Source organism: Pseudophryne corroboree, chromosome 3 (assembly GCF_028390025.1).
Source record: "Pseudophryne corroboree isolate aPseCor3 chromosome 3, aPseCor3.hap2, whole genome shotgun sequence".
In the NCBI taxonomy this organism is placed as follows: Eukaryota; Metazoa; Chordata; class Amphibia; order Anura; family Myobatrachidae; genus Pseudophryne; species Pseudophryne corroboree.
The window spans coordinates 645,883,152-645,904,377 of NC_086446.1; the positions used below are offsets into that span (position 1 = coordinate 645,883,152).

General features: G+C 43.2%; 1 protein-coding gene across 8 annotated transcripts in view; it reads right to left on the reverse strand.

The window, feature by feature from the left end:
- FAM13C (family with sequence similarity 13 member C) overlaps positions 1–21,226 on the reverse strand; it is a 914,350-nt gene that overhangs the window by 550,298 nt on the left and 342,826 nt on the right. For all 8 annotated transcript variants that reach the window (XM_063961752.1, XM_063961754.1, XM_063961756.1 and 5 more), the window contains one exon: positions 15,824–15,924. In XM_063961752.1, the coding sequence (XP_063817822.1) occupies positions 15,824–15,924 (101 nt within the window). The remainder of the gene's footprint in view (positions 1–15,823; positions 15,925–21,226) is intronic.

The following is a 21,226-nucleotide window of genomic DNA, read 5'->3' on the forward strand; positions in this document are numbered from 1 at the left end:
TGCTCTTATCTATTGTCACTGTTGTGCAGTGATGTCATATATGCTCTTATCTATTGTCACTGTTGTGCAATGATGTCATTTATGCTTTTATCTATTGTCACTGTTGTGCAATGATGTCATTTATGCTCTTACTGTATCTATTGTCACTGTTGTGCAGTGATGTCATATATGCTCTTATCTATTGTCACTGTTGTGCAGTGATGTCATATATTCTCTTATCTATTGTCACTGTTGTGCAGTGATGTCATATATGCTCTTATCTATTGTCACTGTTGTGCGGTGATGTCATATATGCTCTTATCTATTGTCACTGTTGTGCAATGATGTCATTTATGCTTTTATCTATTGTCACTGTTGTGCAATGATGTCATATATGCTCTTACTGTATCTATTGTCACTGTTGTGCAGTGATGTCATATATGCTCTTATCTATTGTCACTGTTGTGCAGTGATGTCATATATGCTCTTATCTATTGTCACTGTTGTGCAGTGATGTCATATATTCTCTTATCTATTGTCACTGTTGTGCAGTGATGTCATATATGCTCTCATCTATTGTCACTGTTGTGCAGTGATGTCATATATTCTCTTATCTATTGTCACTGTTGTGCAGTGATGTCATATATGCTCTTATCTATTGTCACTGTTGTGCAGTGATGTCATATATGCTCTCATCTATTGTCACTGTTGTGCAGTGATGTCATATATGCTCTTATCTATTGTCACTGTTGTGCAATGATGTCATATATGCTCTTATCTATTGTCACTGTTGTGCAATGATGTCATATATGCTCTTATCTATTGTCACTGTTGTGCAATGATGTCATATATGCTCTTACTGTATCTATTGTCACTGTTGTGCAGTGATGTCATATATGCTCTTATCTATTGTCACTGTTGTGCAGTGATGTCATATATGCTCTTATCTATTGTCACTGTTGTGCAGTGATGTCATATATTCTCTTATCTATTGTCACTGTTGTGCAGTGATGTCATATATGCTCTCATCTATTGTCACTGTTGTGCAGTGATGTCATATATTCTCTTATCTATTGTCACTGTTGTGCAGTGATGTCATATATGCTCTTATCTATTGTCACTGTTGTGCAGTGATGTCATATATGCTCTCATCTATTGTCACTGTTGTGCAGTGATGTCATATATGCTCTTATCTATTGTCACTGTTGTGCAATGATGTCATATATGCTCTTATCTATTGTCACTGTTGTGCAATGATGTCATATATGCTCTTATCTATTGTCACTGTTGTGCAGTGATGTCATATATGCTCTCATCTATTGTCACTGTTGTGCAGTGATGTCATATATGCTCTTATCTATTGTCACTGTTGTGCAATGATGTCATATATGCTCTTATCTATTGTCACTGTTGTGCAATGATGTCATATATGCTCTTATCTATTGTCACTGTTGTGCAGTGATGTCATATATTCTCTTATCTATTGTCACTGTTGTGCAGTGATGTCATATATGCTCTTATCTATTGTCACTGTTGTGCGGTGATGTCATAAATGCTCTTATCTATTGTCACTGTTGTGCAATGATGTCATATATGCTTTTATCTATTGTCACTGTTGTGCAATGATGTCATATATGCTCTTACTGTATCTATTGTCACTGTTGTGCAGTGATGTCATATATGCTCTTATCTATTGTCACTGTTGTGCAGTGATGTCATATATGCTCTTATCTATTGTCACTGTTGTGCAATGATGTCATATATGCTCTTATCTATTGTCACTGTTGTGCAGTGTAGAGATGAGCGGGTTCGGTTTCTCTGAATCCGAATCCGCCAGAACTTCATGTTTTTTTTCACGGGTCCGAGCGACTCGGATCTTCCCGCCTTGCTCGGTTAACCCGAGCGCGCCCGAACGTCATCATGACGCTGTCGGATTCTCGCGAGGCTCGGATTCTATCACGAGACTCGGATTCTATATAAGGAGCCGCGCGTCGCCGCCATTTTCACACGTGCATTGAGATTGATAGGGAGAGGACGTGGCTGGCGTCCTCTCCATTTAGATTATAAGAGACTGAGAGAGATTTACTGGAGCTGACTAGGAGGAGTACTGTTACTGTAGAAGTGTAGAGACTGAGTGGAGAGAGTTTACTAGTGAGGACAGTGCAGTTTACTTTATAATCCGTTCTCTGCCTGAAAAAAGCGATACACAGCACACAGTGACTCAGTCACATACCATATCTGTGTGCACTGCTCAGGCTCAGGCCAGTGTGCTGCATCATCTATTATCTATATATAATATTATATATATCTGTCTGACTGCTCAGCTCACACAGCTTATAATTGTGGGGGAGACTGGGGAGCACTACTGCAGTGCCAGTTATAGGTTATAGCAGGAGCCAGGAGTACATAATATATTATATAGTGAGTGACCACCAGACACACAGTGCAGTTTATTTAATATATCCGTTCTCTGCCTGAAAAAAGCGATACACACAGTGACTCAGTCAGTCACATACCATATCTGTGTGCACTGCTCAGGCTCAGGCCAGTGTGCTGCATCATCTATTATCTATATATAATATTATATATATCTGTCTGACTGCTCAGCTCACACAGCTTATAATTGTGGGGGAGACTGGGGAGCACTACTGCAGTGCCAGTTATAGGTTATAGCAGGAGCCAGGAGTACATAATATATTATATAGTGAGTGACCACCAGACACACAGTGCAGTTTATTTAATATATCCGTTCTCTGCCTGAAAAAAGCGATACACACAGTGACTCAGTCAGTCACATACCATATCTGTGTGCACTGCTCAGGCTCAGGCCAGTGTGCTGCATCATCTATATATATTATATATCTGTCTGACTGCTCAGCTCACACAGCTTATAATTGTGGGGGAGACTGGGGAGCACTACTGCAGTGCCAGTTATAGGTTATAGCAGGAGCCAGGAGTACATAATATATTATATAGTGAGTGACCACCAGACACACAGTGCAGTTTATTTAATATATCCGTTCTCTGCCTGAAAAAAGCGATACACACAGTGACTCAGTCAGTCACATACCATATCTGTGTGCACTGCTCAGGCTCAGGCCAGTGTGCTGCATCATCTATATATATTATATATCTGTCTGACTGCTCAGCTCACACAGCTTATAATTGTGGGGGAGACTGGGGAGCACTACTGCAGTGCCAGTTATAGGTTATAGCAGGAGCCAGGAGTACATATTATATTAAAATTAAACAGTGCACACTTTTGCTGCAGGAGTGCCACTGCCAGTGTGACTGACCAGTGACCTGACCACACTGACCACCAGTATAGTTAGTAGTATACTTATATTGTGATTGCCTGAGAAAGTTAAACACTCGTCGTGTGACTTCACTTGTGTGTTTTTTTTTTTTTATTCTATAAAAATAAAACTCATTCTGCTGACAGACAGTGTCCAGCAGGTCCGTCATTATATAATATATAATATATACCTGTCCGGCTGCAGTAGTGATATATATATATTTTTTATATCATTTATCATCCAGTCGCAGCAGACACAGTACGGTAGTTCACGGCTGTGGCTACCTCTGTGTCTCTGCACTCGGCAGGCAGTCCGTCCATAATTGTAATACCACCTAACCGTGGATTTTTTTCATTCTTCTTTATACATACATAGTTACATAGACATCTTCTCTTTATCAACCAGTCTATATTAGCTGCAGACACAGTACAGTACGGTAGTTCACGGCTGTGGCTACCTCTGTGTCTGCACTCGGCAGGCAGTCCGTCCATAATTGTATACCACCTAACCGTGGTTTTTTTTCATTCTTCTTTATACATACATAGTTACATAGACATCTTCTCTTTATCAACCAGTCTATATTAGCTGCAGACACAGTACAGTACGGTAGTTCACGGCTGTGGCTACCTCTGTGTCTGCACTCGGCAGGCAGTCCGTCCATAATTGTATACCACCTAACCGTGGATTTTTTTCAGTCTTCTTTATACATACATAGTTACATAGACATCTTCTCTTTATCAACCAGTCTATATTAGCTGCAGACACAGTACAGTACGGTAGTTCACGGCTGTGGCTACCTCTGTGTCTGCAGTCGGCAGGCAGTCCATAATTGTATACTAGTATCCATCTCCATTGTTTACCTGAGGTGCCTTTTAGTTGTGCCTATTAAAATATGGAGAACAAAAATGTTGAGGTTCCAAAATTAGGGAAAGATCAAGATCCACTTCCACCTCGTGCTGAAGCTGCTGCCACTAGTCATGGCCGAGACGATGAAATGCCAGCAACGTCGTCTGCCAAGGCCGATGCCCAATGTCATAGTACAGAGCATGTCAAATCCAAAACACCAAATATCAGAAAAAAAAGGACTCCAAAACCTAAAATAAAATTGTCGGAGGAGAAGCGTAAACTTGCCAATATGCCATTTACCACACGGAGTGGCAAGGAACGGCTGAGGCCCTGGCCTATGTTCATGGCTAGTGGTTCAGCTTCACATGAGGATGGAAGCACTCAGCCTCTCGCTAGAAAAATGAAAAGACTCAAGCTGGCAAAAGCAGCACAGCAAAGAACTGTGCATTCTTCGAAATCCCAAATCCACAAGGAGAGTCCAATTGTGTCGGTTGCGATGCCTGACCTTCCCAACACTGGACGTGAAGAGCATGCGCCTTCCACCATTTGCACGCCCCCTGCAAGTGCTGGAAGGAGCACCCGCAGTCCAGTTCCTGATAGTCAGATTGAAGATGTCAGTGTTGAAGTACACCAGGATGAGGAGGATATGGGTGTTGCTGGCGCTGGGGAGGAAATTGACCAGGAGGATTCTGATGGTGAGGTGGTTTGTTTAAGTCAGGCACCCGGGGAGACACCTGTTGTCCGTGGGAGGAATATGGCCGTTGACATGCCAGGTGAAAATACCAAAAAAATCAGCTCTTCGGTGTGGAGGTATTTCACCAGAAATGCGGACAACAGGTGTCAAGCCGTGTGTTCCCTTTGTCAAGCTGTAATAAGTAGGGGTAAGGACGTTAACCACCTCGGAACATCCTCCCTTATACGTCACCTGCAGCGCATTCATAATAAGTCAGTGACAAGTTCAAAAACTTTGGGTGACAGCGGAAGCAGTCCACTGACCAGTAAATCCCTTCCTCTTGTAACCAAGCTCACGCAAACCACCCCACCAACTCCCTCAGTGTCAATTTCCTCCTTCCCCAGGAATGCCAATAGTCCTGCAGGCCATGTCACTGGCAATTCTGATGAGTCCTCTCCTGCCTGGGATTCCTCCGATGCATCCTTGCGTGTAACGCCTACTGCTGCTTGCGCTGCTGTTGTTGCCGCTGGGAGTCGATGGTCATCCCAGAGAGGAAGTCGTAAGCCCACTTGTACTACTTCCAGTAAGCAATTGACTGTTCAACAGTCCTTTGCGAGGAAGATGAAATATCACAGCAGTCATCCTACTGCAAAGCGGATAACTGAGGCCTTGACAACTATGTTGGTGTTAGACGTGCGTCCGGTATCCGCCGTTAGTTCACAGGGAACTAGACAATTTATTGAGGCAGTGTGCCCCCGTTACCAAATACCATCTAGGTTCCACTTCTCTAGGCAGGCGATACCGAGAATGTACACGGACGTCAGAAAAAGACTCACCAGTGTCCTAAAAAATGCAGTTGTACCCAATGTCCACTTAACCACGGACATGTGGACAAGTGGAGCAGGGCAGGGTCAGGACTATATGACTGTGACAGCCCACTGGGTAGATGTATGGACTCCCGCCGCAAGAACAGCAGCGGCGGCACCAGTAGCAGCATCTCGCAAACGCCAACTCTTTCCTAGGCAGGCTACGCTTTGTATCACCGCTTTCCAGAATACGCACACAGCTGAAAACCTCTTACGGCAACTGAGGAAGATCATCGCGGAATGGCTTACCCCAATTGGACTCTCCTGTGGATTTGTGGCATCGGACAACGCCAGCAATATTGTGTGTGCATTAAATATGGGCAAATTCCAGCACGTCCCATGTTTTGCACATACCTTGAATTTGGTGGTGCAGAATTTTTAAAAAAACGACAGGGGCGTGCAAGAGATGCTGTCGGTGGCCAGAAGAATTGCGGGACACTTTCGGCGTACAGGCACCACGTACAGAAGACTGGAGCACCACCAAAAACGCCTGAACCTGCCCTGCCATCATCTGAAGCAAGAAGTGGTAACGAGGTGGAATTCAACCCTCTATATGCTTCAGAGGTTGGAGGAGCAGCAAAAGGCCATTCAAGCCTATACAATTGAGCACGATATAGGAGGTGGAATGCACCTGTCTCAAGTGCAGTGGAGAATGATTTCAACGTTGTGCAAGGTTCTGATGCCCTTTGAACTTGCCACACGTGAAGTCAGTTCAGACACTGCCAGCCTGAGTCAGGTCATTCCCCTCATCAGGCTTTTGCAGAAGAAGCTGGAGGCATTGAAGAAGGAGCTAAAAGGGAGCGATTCCGCTAGGCATGTGGGACTTGTGGATGCAGCCCTTAATTCGCTTAACAAGGATTCACGGGTGGTCAATCTGTTGAAATCAGAGCACTACATTTTGGCCACCGTGCTCGATCCTAGATTTAAAGCCTACCTTGGATCTCTCTTTCCGGCAGACACAAGTCTGCTGGGGTTGAAAGACCTGCTGGTGACAAAATTGTCAAGTCAAGCGGAACGCGACCTGTCAACATCTCCTCCTTCACATTCTCCCGCAACTGGGGGTGCGAGGAAAAGGCTCAGAATTCCGAGCCCACCCGCTGGCGGTGATGCAGGGCAGTCTGGAGCGACTGCTGATGCTGACATCTGGTCCGGACTGAAGGACCTGACAACGATTACGGACATGTCGTCTACTGTCACTGCATATGATTCTCTCAACATTGATAGAATGGTGGAGGATTATATGAGTGACCGCATCCAAGTAGGCACGTCACACAGTCCGTACTTATACTGGCAGGAAAAAGAGGCAATTTGGAGGCCCTTGCACAAACTGGCTTTATTCTACCTAAGTTGCCCTCCCACAAGTGTGTACTCCGAAAGAGTGTTTAGTGCCGCCGCTCACCTTGTCAGCAATCGGCGTACGAGGTTACATCCAGAAAATGTGGAGAAGATGATGTTCATTAAAATGAATTATAATCAATTCCTCCGCGGAGACATTGACCAGCAGCAATTGCCTCCACAAAGTACACAGGGAGCTGAGATGGTGGATTCCAGTGGGGACGAATTGATAATCTGTGAGGAGGGGGATGTACACGGTGATATATCGGAGGGTGAAGATGAGGTGGACATCTTGCCTCTGTAGAGCCAGTTTGTGCAAGGAGAGATTAATTGCTTCTTTTTTGGGGGGGGTCCAAACCAACCCGTCATATCAGTCACAGTCGTGTGGCAGACCCTGTCACTGAAATGATGGGTTGGTTAAAGTGTGCATGTCCTGTTTTGTTTATACAACATAAGGGTGGGTGGGAGGGCCCAAGGACAATTCCATCTTGCACCTCTTTTTTCTTTTCTTTTTCTTTGCATCATGTGCTGATTGGGGAGGGTTTTTTGGAAGGGACATCCTGCGTGACACTGCAGTGCCACTCCTAGATGGGCCCGGTGTTTGTGTCGGCCAGTAGGGTCGCTAATCTTACTCACACAGTCAGCTACCTCATTGCGCCTCTTTTTTTCTTTGCGTCATGTGCTGTTTGGGGAGGTTTTTTTGGAAGGGACATCCTGCGTGACACTGCAGTGCCACTCCTAGATGGGCCCGGTGTTTGTGTCGGCCACTAGGGTCGCTAATCTTACTCACACAGCTACCTCATTGCGCCTCTTTTTTTCTTTGCGTCATGTGCTGTTTGGGGAGGGTTTTTTGGAAGGGACATCCTGCGTAACACTGCAGTGCCACTCCTAGATGGGCCCGGTGTTTGTGTCGGCCACTAGGGTTGCTAATCTTACTCACACAGCTACCTCATTGCGCCTCTTTTTTTCTTTGCGTCATGTGCTGTTTGGGGAGGGTTTTTTGGAAGGGCCATCCTGCGTGACACTGCAGTGCCACTCCTAGATGGGCCCGGTGTTTGTGTCGGCCACTAGGGTCGCTAATCTTACTCACACAGCTACCTCATTGCGCCTCTTTTTTTCTTTGCGTCATGTGCTGTTTGGGGAGGGTTTTTTGGAAGGGACATCCTGCGTGACACTGCAGTGCCACTCCTAGATGGGCCCGGTGTTTGTGTCGGCCACTAGGGTCGCTTATCTTACTCACACAGCGACCTCGGTGCAAATTTTAGGACTAAAAATAATATTGTGAGGTGTGAGGTATTCAGAATAGACTGAAAATGAGTGTAAATTATGGTTTTTGAGGTTAATAATACTTTGGGATCAAAATGACCCCCAAATTCTATGATTTAAGCTGTTTTTTAGTGTTTTTTGAAAAAAACACCCGAATCCAAAACACACCCGAATCCGACAAAAAAAATTCGGTGAGGTTTTGCCAAAACGCGTTCGAACCCAAAACACGGCCGCGGAACCGAACCCAAAACCAAAACACAAAACCCGAAAAATTTCAGGCGCTCATCTCTAGTGCAGTGATGTCATATATTCTCTTATCTATTGTCACTGTTGTGCAGTGATGTCATATATGCTCTTATCTATTGTCGCTGTTGTGCAATTATGTCATATATGCTCTTATCTATTGTCACTGTTGTGCAATGACGTCATATATGCTTTTATCTATTGTCACTGTTGTGCAATGATGTCATATATGCTTTTACTTTATCTATTGTCACTGTTGTGCAGTGATGTCATATATGCTCTTATCTATTGTCACTGTTGTGCAATTATGTCATATATGCTCTTATCTATAGTCACTGTTGTGCAATGATGTCATATATGCTCTTACTGTATCTATTGACACTGTTCTGCAGTGATGTCATATATGCTCTTATCTATTGTCACTGTTGTGCAATGACGTCATATATGCTTTTATCTATTGTCACTGTTGTGCAATGATGTCATATATGCTTTTACTTTATCTATTGTCACTGTTGTGCAGTGATGTCATATATGCTCTTATCTATTGTCGCTGTTGTGCAATGATGTCATATATGCTCATATCTATTGTCACTGTTGTGCAGTGATGTCATATATGCTCTTATCTATTGTCACTGTTGTGCAATTATGTCATATATGCTCTTATCTATAGTCACTGTTGTGCAATGATGTCATATATGCTCTTATCTATTGTCACTGTTGTGCAGTGATGTCATATATGCTCTTATCTATTGTCACTGTTGTGCAATTATGTCATATATGCTCTTATCTATAGTCACTGTTGTGCAATGATGTCATATATGCTCTTACTGTATCTATTGACACTGTTCTGCAGTGATGTCATATATGCTCTTATCTATTGTCACTGTTGTGCAATGATGTCATAAGATGAACCACCCATAAAATAAGTAATGATGACAGCAGCTGCCATTCCGTGCTCCTACTGTAGATGTAAGTAAAGGTATGCAATACACACTGAGGAAAAGGGAGCACAGAGGGGAGGGAGCAGCACATAGGCAGAGACATGAGGGAGAAGTACTGTGTCATCATCACAAATCTGGACTATGATCTTGGTCCTGAATTATATTGTGCTCTCTTTTTTTTCACATTAATTCAAGGTCACTTTTTGCTTAATGGTAAATATTTCTCACGTGCCCAATCAGGTTTACTATTGTAGCCCCCACTAGCAGCGAAATGAAATTACTAGCCTCACTACATAACAATAATACCCTCTCCCTCACATTATATTAATACCCTCCTCCATACACATTATAGTAATATACACCACACATATTACATTAATGCCCCACCATTACCACCATACTGACTCCTGAAAGGTCGCTGCACAGCTGTTTTCTGACATGAGTAGTGACAGAAAATCTTTTCCAAAAGATTCTCTGCCCAATTTTACTATGAGACTCAGACATTTCTGGTACTGCTGCAATGCGTTATGGAATTAACCAGCTGGGATTATTTGAAGAGACTAAGACGAGAGACACAGTACGAAATTAGGATCCAAGAGGAATGGCATGCCAAAGGTCAAGGGTCACTAGCAATGGTTCCTAAATGAAAAGACAGGCAATCAGCTCAGGATAACCAGACGAGATGCAGTGGTCAAGATCTAGTGCATGAGAATTCCCCACAGTAACAAGAATGCTGGATCAATGCGAAAATAATTTATAGCCAAAGTGAGGCTTAAATAGGAAGCTCCCCTTCAAGCTTTGCGCCCTGAAAACACGAGAGGTCAGCTGATCCTTAAAGTTATGTCTGATGCTGAGTGCTCCCCTACAGAGGAGTCCCTGAATACAGAATGGTGGCGGGATACAGAGGAGGACACTGGAGAGGTAACTCCATAGAAGGCAGTAGCAGGAGAACCTGGGAACACACAGCTACAGCAGAGATAGAATGACCCTCCGGACTGAGTCAGCTTTCTGACAATAAATCAAACATGGGGTAAGGCCCAGTTTTATCAAGTCTTGGAGAGTGATAAATTGCACAGAGATAAAGTACCAGCCAACCAGCTCCTAACATGTTACAGGCTGTGTTTGAAAAATTACAGTTAAGAGCTGGTTGGTTGGTATCACTGTGCTATTTATCACTCTCCAAGGCTTGATAAATCTGGGCCTTGTTGCTCGCTGCCAAGGTGTCATCCTTGACTCTGAACTGTCCTTTGTTCCCCACATTCAATCTGTCTCAAGATCATGTTACATACATCTAAGAAACATATCCATAATACGACCATATCTTACACAAGACACAGCAAAAACTCTAATCGATGCTCTCATTATCTCCCGCATTGATTATTGTAATAGTCTCCTGACCGGTCTTCCCAAACATAGGCTCTCACCACTACAATCCATTTTGAATGCAGCTGTGAGGCTAATCTTCCTCGCGAGATGTTCTTCTATTGCAGATCCGCTCTGCCAGTCCCTCCATTGGTTACCGGTATTCTACCGTATTAAATATAAAATACTTTTACTGACATACAAGGCTATTAACCAAACTGCACCATCATACATCTCTTCACTCATCTCAAAATATCTCTCTACCCGATCTCTCCGCTCTGCACAAGATCTGCGTCTCTCATCCACACGTATTACTTGTTCACACTCAAAATTACAGGACTTTATCCGGGCTTCACCCACTCTGTGGAATGCCCTCCCACGCACAATAAGACTCACCTCTAGTCTTCAAACCTTTAAACGTTCCCTGAAAACTCACCTCTTCAGACAAGCCTATCAAATTCCAGACCCACCCACATAACCTTCAGTGCTTCTCTATCCAATTACATCCTCTCTGTACAGTACACATAACATCACATATCTTGTCTTTCTTTACTCTCACACCCTCCTGACAGTTGGCCAACATTGCTGGGTGATCATTTCATACAACCCATTAACATAACCTAGCAATCTGGTGGAACTTTATGCAATAGGTAGCATCTATCCTTATGTATCAATGCTTATTTCCCTATAGAGTGTAAGCTTGCGAGCAGGGCCTTCCTAAATCCTACCTCTATGTCTGTCTGTTTTTACCCAGTTTTGTTCTATTACTGTTGTTCTAATTGGAAAGTGCAACGGAATATGCTGCGCTATATAAGAAACTGCTAATAAATAAATAATCCAGTATGGCTTGGAGAGTAATAAAATGGAGAGAGATAAAGTACAGCCGATCTGCTCCTAACTGTCATGTTATAGGCTGTGTTTGAAAAATTACAGGAGATGACTGGCTGGTATTTTTCTCTCTCCATTTTATCACTCTCCAAGCGATGACACATCTAGCTGTTAAAATGCTACATATTAGGGATAATTTAACATTTAAAAGTAGCTCCTGGTTAAAGTTAGGGTCACATGGATGATTTGGATGCTGTGATTTCCTAACCAGGAATCAACAATGCTCTAAAGTAATGATATATGCAGTAAATGTAATTAGAATTACACTGTCTTACTGGGGTATTGCTCCTGCCAGTGTGTGTATGCTGGTACAATGTTAGAGGCACTCAACTTTATGTATTCGCATCTACAATTGGCATCGCTGACTGATTGTGACATCCAGGGAAGCCATCAGAAATTGTGCGGCCCGGGACTGACAAAATAAACAGGACCCCTCTTCCCCCCCAAAAAAAAGATTCTGCCACACCACTCCACCTCTATCTGATGTCATATAATGTGACGTTACATATAAGTGGAGTATTGCGGACCTACAGGAATGGTTCACAGAGAGCTGATATGCAGCCTGGTGCAGCTCTACTGGTATTGGCAGTAGGAGCCAAGGGTGGGCCCCCCTCTCTGTAAGGGCCCGGGACACATGTCCCCACAGTCCCCCCCTGATGGCTGCCCTGGTTACATCAGCAATACCAATTGTGTGTGCAGGAATTGGTGGGTGCAGAGAGCCAGGTGGCTCAGACATTGTCCCAGAATACACGGACTGGCAGTGGCAATAACTTGGTGGGCCAATCCCATTCTGAGTGTATCATTCATTAAAGCGATTGCACAGTGATGCTTAATACTGTATATGTGACCTAATTCAGAACTGACTGGTGCTGTGTGTTTCCGCACAGCAGCCGATCAGGTCTGACGACCGTCTCAGCCCTGCGATCACCTCTGCCTGATTGACAGGCAGAGGGGCAGAGGCGTTCACTGGGCGGGAAGGCAGCATTTGGGGCACAGTCCGGGCAATGCAGGCGTGCCCAGACCGTTGGGGGGGCAGGCCACGGTGGCTCTGTGACATCACACGCAGCTGCTGCAACCCGCACAGCGATGAGTGGCTCCTGCCAGTGCGCAGGAGCTGCGCTGGTAGGGAGCTACTCCTAAAGTACAAAAGCATCGCAGCTGTGCGATGTTTTTGTACTTGTGCGGGGGGGTTGGGCCTGATGGGTGTGGTATAAAAGATAGAGAATGTCTAGTTAGACAGTGAATAGATAGACACCATATGATAGACAGACATTAGGTCGATAGGGTCAAAAGGTCGACAGGGTCAAAAGGTCGACATGAAAAAAGGTAGACAGTGCAAAAGGTCGACAGGGTCAAAAGGTCGACAGGGTCAAAAGGTCGACATAAAAAAGGTAGACAGTACAAAAGGTCGACAGGGTCAAAAGGTCAACATGAAAATGGTCGACATAAAAAAAGGTAGACACCATGTTTTTTGCATTTTTGTGGTTTGTGTGGATAGTTTTGTCATCTGGGACCCCCAATTGTAGAAAGGTATAGCCTCGCGGGGCTCGCTTCGCTCGCCATGCTTCGGGCTCGGTGGCTCGCTGCGCTCGCCACAAGGTTTATAACAAACTCTATGCTGACATGGATAGAGAAGGTATGAAATAGTCCAAAAACATGTTACATTTAAAAAAAAAATTGTCTATCTTTTTTATGTCGACCATTTTCATGTTGACCTTTTGACCCTGTCGACCTTTTGTACTGTCTATCTTTTTCATGTCGACCTTTTGACTCTGCCGACCTAATGTCTGTCTAACATATGGTGTCTATCTATTGACTGTCTAACTAGACACTGTCTATCTATGAACCGGATACCGGGCCTGACATGCGGGGAGGACTAGCCCTGTGCTGGGCGTCCCCCCGCATGTCAGTGTGACTGATCTTAGATGTGCTAAATTTAGCACATCTACAATCAAGTCTGAATTAGGCCCATTGTTCTTATATTAACATGCATAATAATGATGAATTGGAATGACAGAAAAACTCTGTGGTCAAAATGCTGTATTATCCTATTCAGTTGTTCCAAATCTTCCTGTGTAACTTTCTGTGCAATGGGGGTAATTCCAAGTTGATCGCAGCAGGAAATTTTTTAGCAATTGGGCAAAACCATGTGCACTGCAGGGGAGGCAGATTTAACATGTGCAGAGAGAGTTTTTTTAACACTGCTTATTAAAAAAAATATATTATTATAAGGTAGTTAAAACCAGGATTTATACTGTCATGTCCGTTGTGATCTAAACTGTGAAATTCTTTGACACTGCAAAAAGATTCTCTCTGCTTATTTCCTAGGATGTGAATGACCTAATTCTTTAAATGTCTGGCTTTCTTTTGTAGATCAAATTAGAAGTACAAGTCTCTACTGGGTAATGACGCATAGAGCATTTACATTAATGGCGCAGCAGTCTAAATGTATTCTAATTACAATTAATTAGACATCACGCACTGTCCATAGCATCTCATGCAGTTAGACAAATTGTACTTTCAAACAATGATATTGGGACTCCTACAACAGATTTAAAACTGATTAGGCACAAAATGATAATTGTCGTATTTCATTTCAACTGAAGAAGATAAAAAGGTAAATGGGATTGACCATTAACTCTGACACCGGTTATTAGCTGACTTCCTGTACCCGAGGTTCAATTAGGATATTTTTACACTTTTGGCACAGAGGTTGGTAATTAGACCCATTTCCCCATTGCGAAACTTATATTCCTCATCCTCTTTTCGAATTGTTATATAATAGGTTATTATCTCCCTTAATATTTCCCTTAACACAAAACATAACGTACAAATGAGATTTGTCCCTTGTAGGATCTGATGATCCCTTACGCTGGCAGTTCCAGTTGCTCAGCCGGAACAGTAAGAGACAGGATTTCTGTTCAGTATACGTGATTGGAGCTGAACATTTGGATCACACACTAGTGCTGTTCCTATTGGTTCAGTAAGGAGACACACACATTGGGAGATTGCGGTCACATTTTCTCCATCCCAAAACCATATTGAAACAGTCCCAATAAGATGATCGTCAATTTCGTAAAACTTTCACTCAGTGTAATAAGATATTTTGACTCGTACCCATATATGTTTCACTACAATTTAGCAATAGGAGGTAAACATCACAAGAGCACAACATCTTCATTAGTTTGGATGTAGATACTGTAGATCTTGGCCATTTATATGGAATTTCTTTGGTCAATGTTGCTGGGAGTTATAAAATATACTTAATAGCAAAAATACAGGATTCCCTATAAGTCTTTGTTAGTAAAAAAATATATAATATAAATAAATATCCATAATAATTGGCCCTTGAGAATTGCAAGAGGTTTCATTAAAACCTGGGTAGAAATATCGTTTTATCCAAAAATATTTCTTTAAGGATAGGTTTAAAGAGTAGAATAAGGACCTACTTGCAATATAACATCCACTGTAACCATTCTTACTGTGCTGACGGGAATGGGTCATTAGGTCGACCACACTTAGGTCAACAGTCATTAGGTCGACCACTATTGGTCGACATGGTCACTAGGTCGACATGGTCATTAGGTCAACATGAACAAGGTCGACATGAGTTTTTAAAAAAAATGTTGGTGTCGTTTTCTTCGTAAAGTGACGGGGGACCCCAATTAGTGCACCGTGTCCCCTCGCATGGGGCAGGGTGCCTCGCTGCATTCGGCACAGGTTACAGTTCCCAATCGTAGTCCACGTGGATCGTAAAGTATGAAAAAGTTAAAAAAAAATTAGAAAAACGCATGTCAACCATTTTCCATGTCGACCTAGTGACCATGTCAACCTAGTGACCATGTCAACCTAGTGACCATGTCGATCTAATGCATGTCGACCAATAGTGGTCAACCTAATGACTGTCGACCTAAGTGTGGTCAACCTAATGACCCATACCCCGTGCTGACAATGCAACAGAGACGCGTAACCACCGTGCGCTATGGATAGCAGCTGACGTGCCGACGCTTCTTATGATTTCAGAGATTGCTGTAATAATGTGTGACAACAAAGCAGTCTGGGTATGTTACATCCTAGCACCATATATTGATGTAAGAAGACAAAACGTCAGGTTTAATTTAGTCTTACCAGAGTGCCATGTCTGATGTGGTTGATAATGGATTCAGATTTCTAACGTTATCTTCAGAAATGTTGATTTTATTGCAGCTTCTTGTGAATAGTAGTTCTCCCTACATAAATATAGTAAAACAATAAGTATTTAAAAAATACATTTACTACATTTTTTTTATTGCATACTATTTAAGTTATATATTATACAAATGATAAATATAATCTGTTACTATAATTTTTCTAGCATCATTATTATGTCATCTACAACCCTTTCAATAAAAAGGAGAAATCATCATTTTAGCTCCTTTTAAATTTATCTAGATTCCATGTGATAGTTCATTATTATAGTAGCAGGCAGTGGCGCCGAGAGATGGGGGGAGGAGGTACAAATTACCTGGGCCCAGGTCTGATGGAGGGGCCCAGGTCCCGCCACCCCCTTACCTGGAAGCAGCAGCTGCAGCTTTTCTTCTTAGCCCAACACATGCTGTTGTGTGCTGGGCTGCAGTGTGGCCAGGGAAGTGCTTAAAATAAAAATAAAAATCTGTATTTTTTTCTAAGGGTGCGTGTCCACGCCTCCTGTGATTAGGCCATGCCCACTGAAAAGTACCTGATTCCAACCAGGCTCTCTACTGCCCTGGCTGGGAGGCATGCCATGCTCCTGTAAGTGAGTACTTCTCATGTGCTAGACACGCCCTCAAAGAGGTGTGGCCATGCCCCCAGAATGCTGTAGACACACACCCTCCGAGCGGCCACGGGGGCCCAGGAAGCTGTTGTACCGGGGCCCAGGATTTCTCTTTGTAGCCCTGGTAGCGCGTGCACACTCATCAACTTATTTATGGGAGTGGCAAGTGTAGGGGTTGTGGCGATCGGGTTCATGTCATCATGACCCTGCCACCTACATCGAAAAGCTGCAAATCGCATCATCTTGCCCACTCTACCACTTCACTAGGAAAGTGGGAGGGATTCGGGAGGGTTCACAACATTAGTAAGCTATATTATACACAATAATAATAATAATTGTAATTTTGGAGAGCTCTTTCTTCAATAGGACTCAAGGCACTTAACAGATAGAATGAACATAATATAGTACAGAAACAATGAAGTACAGAGAAGCTTTTCATAAAATACAGAGAGTATGGAACTACTAAAGGGACATTAAGGAAATGCTTGAGTAACAGGAATGTCTGTTTTTTCGATAGTGGGGGCTTCTCAAACTGTGCGGGGAAGTGTGTTCCTTAGTCTAAAAGCTCAACCCCCAGATGAATTCCAGGAGATTCTAGGTACAGCTATAAGTTTCTCATCTACAGATCGCAGTAATTGAGTAGGGCAGTACAAAAACAGAAGCTGCTTCAGGTACCTTGGGCTCTGGTTATTTAGGGCTCTGAAAGCCAATAAGCCAATCTTGAAATAGATTTGCTATCTTATAGGCAGCCAGTGGAGGGAGTAGGGAATGGGTTTTATGTGGTTGGAATGGGGCTGGTTGGTTAATAGTCCGGCAGCTGTACCAGCTGTAAGTGGTGCAATTCTTTTGCTGGGAGACCCTGGTAGAGGGCATTACAGTAGTCTAATTGAGAGGATACAAATGCATGCGTGACTTTTGGCAGATCTTCAGAGAGAATTAAGTGCTTGATTCTGGTTACGTTCCTCAATGGGTAAAACAATGTAACCATGGTAGCATAGAAGCATTTTTGGCACATGCAACTGAATAGTATTTGGCTATAGAGGAATTATTGTGCGAAATAGTGTCGTTATAGCTGGAGATGTGCGGGCTCAGTTTTCTGAACTTCAGGGATGCCAGGGAATCCGAGCCATGGCTTGGGTTTCCGGCCAGGCTCGGTTTCCAAACTGAGGCAAAACATCATAATCCTGTCATCGGATCTCATGGGTTTTGGATTTGATATAAGTCTGTCCCGCTGTGATTCGGGGGCCATTTCACAGCAGACACTGGAGGAACAGTACATCACTACAATGCCAGGGCAAAAATTAATATATTATTAATAAATATATATTATGTATAATAGTCCTCTGGAACACAGCCCAGAGCTCCTAAAGACAGTGTTACTGTCATTAGCCAACACATGCACAGGCAGTTAGCAAAACATTACTTTTTATATTTTGCAGTGCAGGTTAAAAACATTTATAGTATTACTTGCATTTTTGTCACGGGAAGTGGTTAAAATAGCGCTAGTCAGGATCCCGGTGATCACAATGCCGACGTCGGAATCCTGACTAGTGGTGAAATGCCGCCGGCGGAATACCGGCGACACAGGCTATTCTCCCTCTGTGGGTGTCCACAACACCCATGGAGGGAGAATATAACCTGTGGCAAGCGCAGTGAGCCACCATGCCTGCAGCGAGCTGGTGTTTTTTTGTCACTACCTAGTATACATTGCAGCCCAGAGCTCCTAATACAGCAGCATTAACCCTTTTTTGGCGTGCATTGCACGCTGTTGCTCACCACAGTTTTTTGTTTTTTTGTACAACTTGTGTGTGCTGTAGGTGCCCTACCCCATTGCGTTCACATAAAGCACTGTGACTCTATAGTGTGAATTGTCATTTGTGAAAAAACATAAAAGTAATTTTTATTTTTTTTGTACAACTTGTGTGTTCAATAAAGCTCAATAGTAGTGTTCATTTTGTCAATGAAAATTTTTACTAAAAGAATTAAATTGACTACAGTTTATTTCAGAACTAAAATTAGACTAAAACAAAACTGAGATCCACTGACTTAACTAAAACAAAGCAACAAAAGTGACTAAAACTAAATTTCAAATCCTTTTCAAAATTAACATCGGAAGTAGGGCTTTACATTTGTAAAGAAAAATTATGTATTCTAGATATTTGCAGAAAATAAATATGACCTACTGTGAAGGAAATATGAAATGTAATAGAGATGTGCGGGTTCAGTTCTCAGAGAACCAAACCCCCCCAAACTTCACTATCCGAGCCAGGAACAGAGTACGGCTTGGGACTTCCCACCAGACTCGGATCTCAAAATGAGGCAAAACATCATTATCCCGCTGTCGGATTCTCACGGGTTTTGGATTCCGGACTTGGAGAGTGAGGGAGACAGACCTCTGTGGATGGTGGTGTTGGGTGGTGTCAGCGTGTGCTCTCTAGGGGTGCTGTCCTGTCACTGTGTTGTTAGGGATGCTGTCCTGGCTGTCACTGGTGTTTCATGTGCTGTTAGGGGTGCTGCAGCTGTACATGGGTGTTGCTGTCCTGGCTGCTGTGCTGTACAGGGGTGCTGTTGCTAAAATAAAAGTACACTGGATCTGTCCTGTATGCTGTAAAACACAGAGGTGTTGTGAATATAAAGGGGTGCTGGCACTCTCTTATATGCTGTAAAATTACACGGGTGTTGTAAAAATACAGGGGTGCTGGCACTGTCCTGTATGCTGTAAAGTGCTGTGAATATAAAGGGGTGCTAGCCCTGTCTTGTATGCTATAAAATTACAGGGGTGTTGTGAAAATACAGGGGTGCTGGCACTGTCCTGTATGCTGTAAAAATACAGGGGTACTGTGAATATAAAGTGGTGCTGGCCCTGTCTTGTATGCTGTATTATTACAGGGGTGTTGTGAAATTCAGGGGTGCTGACACTGTCCTGTATGCTGTAAAGATACAGGGGTGCTGTGAAAATAAATGTACACTGGCCCTGTCCTGTATGCTGTAAAAATTTAGGGTGCTGTGAAAATAAATGTACACTGGCCCTGTCCTATGTGCTGTAAAATTCAGGAGTGCTGTGAATATAAAGGGGTGCTGGCCTTGTCTTGTATGCTGTAAAATTACAGGGGAGCTGTGAATATAAAGGAGTGCTGGCACTGTCTTGTATGCTGTAAAATTACAGGGGTGCTGTGAATATAAAGGGGTGCTGGCCCTGTCTTGTATGCTGTAAAATTACAGGGGTGCTGTGAATATAAAGGGGTGCTGGCCCTGTCCTGTATGCTGTAAATATTCAGGGGTGCTGTGAAAATAAATGTATACTGGCCCTGTCCTATATGTTGTAAAATACAGGGGTGCTGTGAATATAAAGGGGTGCTGGCCCTGTCTTGTATGCTGTAAAATTACAGGGGTGTTGTAAAAAAATACAGGGGTGCTGGCACTGTCCTGTATGCTGTAAAAATACAGGGGTGCTGTGAAAATAAATGTACGCTGGCCCTGTCTTGTACGCTGAAAAAATTCAGGGGTGTTGTGAAAATAAAGGGGCACTGTTCTGTGTACTGTAATAATAAAGGGGTGCTGTCCTATGAAATGGAGAACAAAAATGTGATGGAAAAAATTGAGAAAGATCATGAACCACTTCCAGTTCCTAGTACTAGTGCTCAAGCTGCTGCTGCCACCAGTAATGACATTGACAATGCAATTCCATCAACGTCGTCTGCTAAGGCCAATGCCCATAGAGGGCATGTAAAATCCAAGAAGCAAAAATTAAGAACAAAAAAAAAAAAAGAAATTATCTGATCTGATAAGAAACGTAAAAATTGACAATATTCTATTCACGACACGAAGTGGCAAGGAAAGGCTAAGGCCTTGGCCTATGTTCATGACTGGAGGTTCAGCTTCTCAAGAAGATGGAAGCCCTCCTCCCTCTCGAAAAATAAAAAAAATAAAGCTTGTTAAAAGCACAGGAAAAAACAACTGTGCGTTCAGAGATATCACAAATCCTCAAGGAGAATCCAAGTATGTCCGCGGTTGCGATGTCTAGGCCTGACCTTTCCAAGACTGTATGGGAAGAGGAGGCTCCTACCACCATTTGTACACCCCCTGCAAGTGCTGGGAGGAGCACCTCCAATCTAGTTGGTGATATTGAGATTGAGGATGTCACTGTAGAAATTCACCAGGATGAGGAGCATATTGGTGTAGATGGCACTGAGGAGGAAGTTTACGATGATGATTCTGATGGTGATGTGGTTTGTTTGAATAAGGCACCAGTGGAGACAGTTGCTGGCCATGGGATGAAAAAGCCCATTGTCATGCCTGGGCAAAATACCAAAAAAGCCTCTTCGGTGTGGAATTATTTCTCCACAAATCCGGACAACAGGTGTCAAGCCATCTGTTGCCTTTGTCAATCCATAATAAGTAGGTGTAAGGACGTTAACCACCTAGGAACATCCTCCCTTATATGTCACCTGCAGCGCATTCATCATAAGTCATTGTCAAGTTCAGAAACTTTGGGTAATAGCGTAAGCTAAGCAGTCCACTGACACCTAAATGATGTGGTTTGTTTGAATATTATTTCTTTGTGAGGATGAGGATGTAAACACTGAAAGGGGGGGTCTGAGGATGAGGACGACATCTTGCCTCTGTAGAGTCAGTTTGTGCAGGGAGAGATTAATTGCTTCTTTTTTGGTGGGGGCCGAAACAAAGCAATCATTTCAGCCACAGTCATGTGGCAGACCCTGTCGCTGAAATGATTGGTT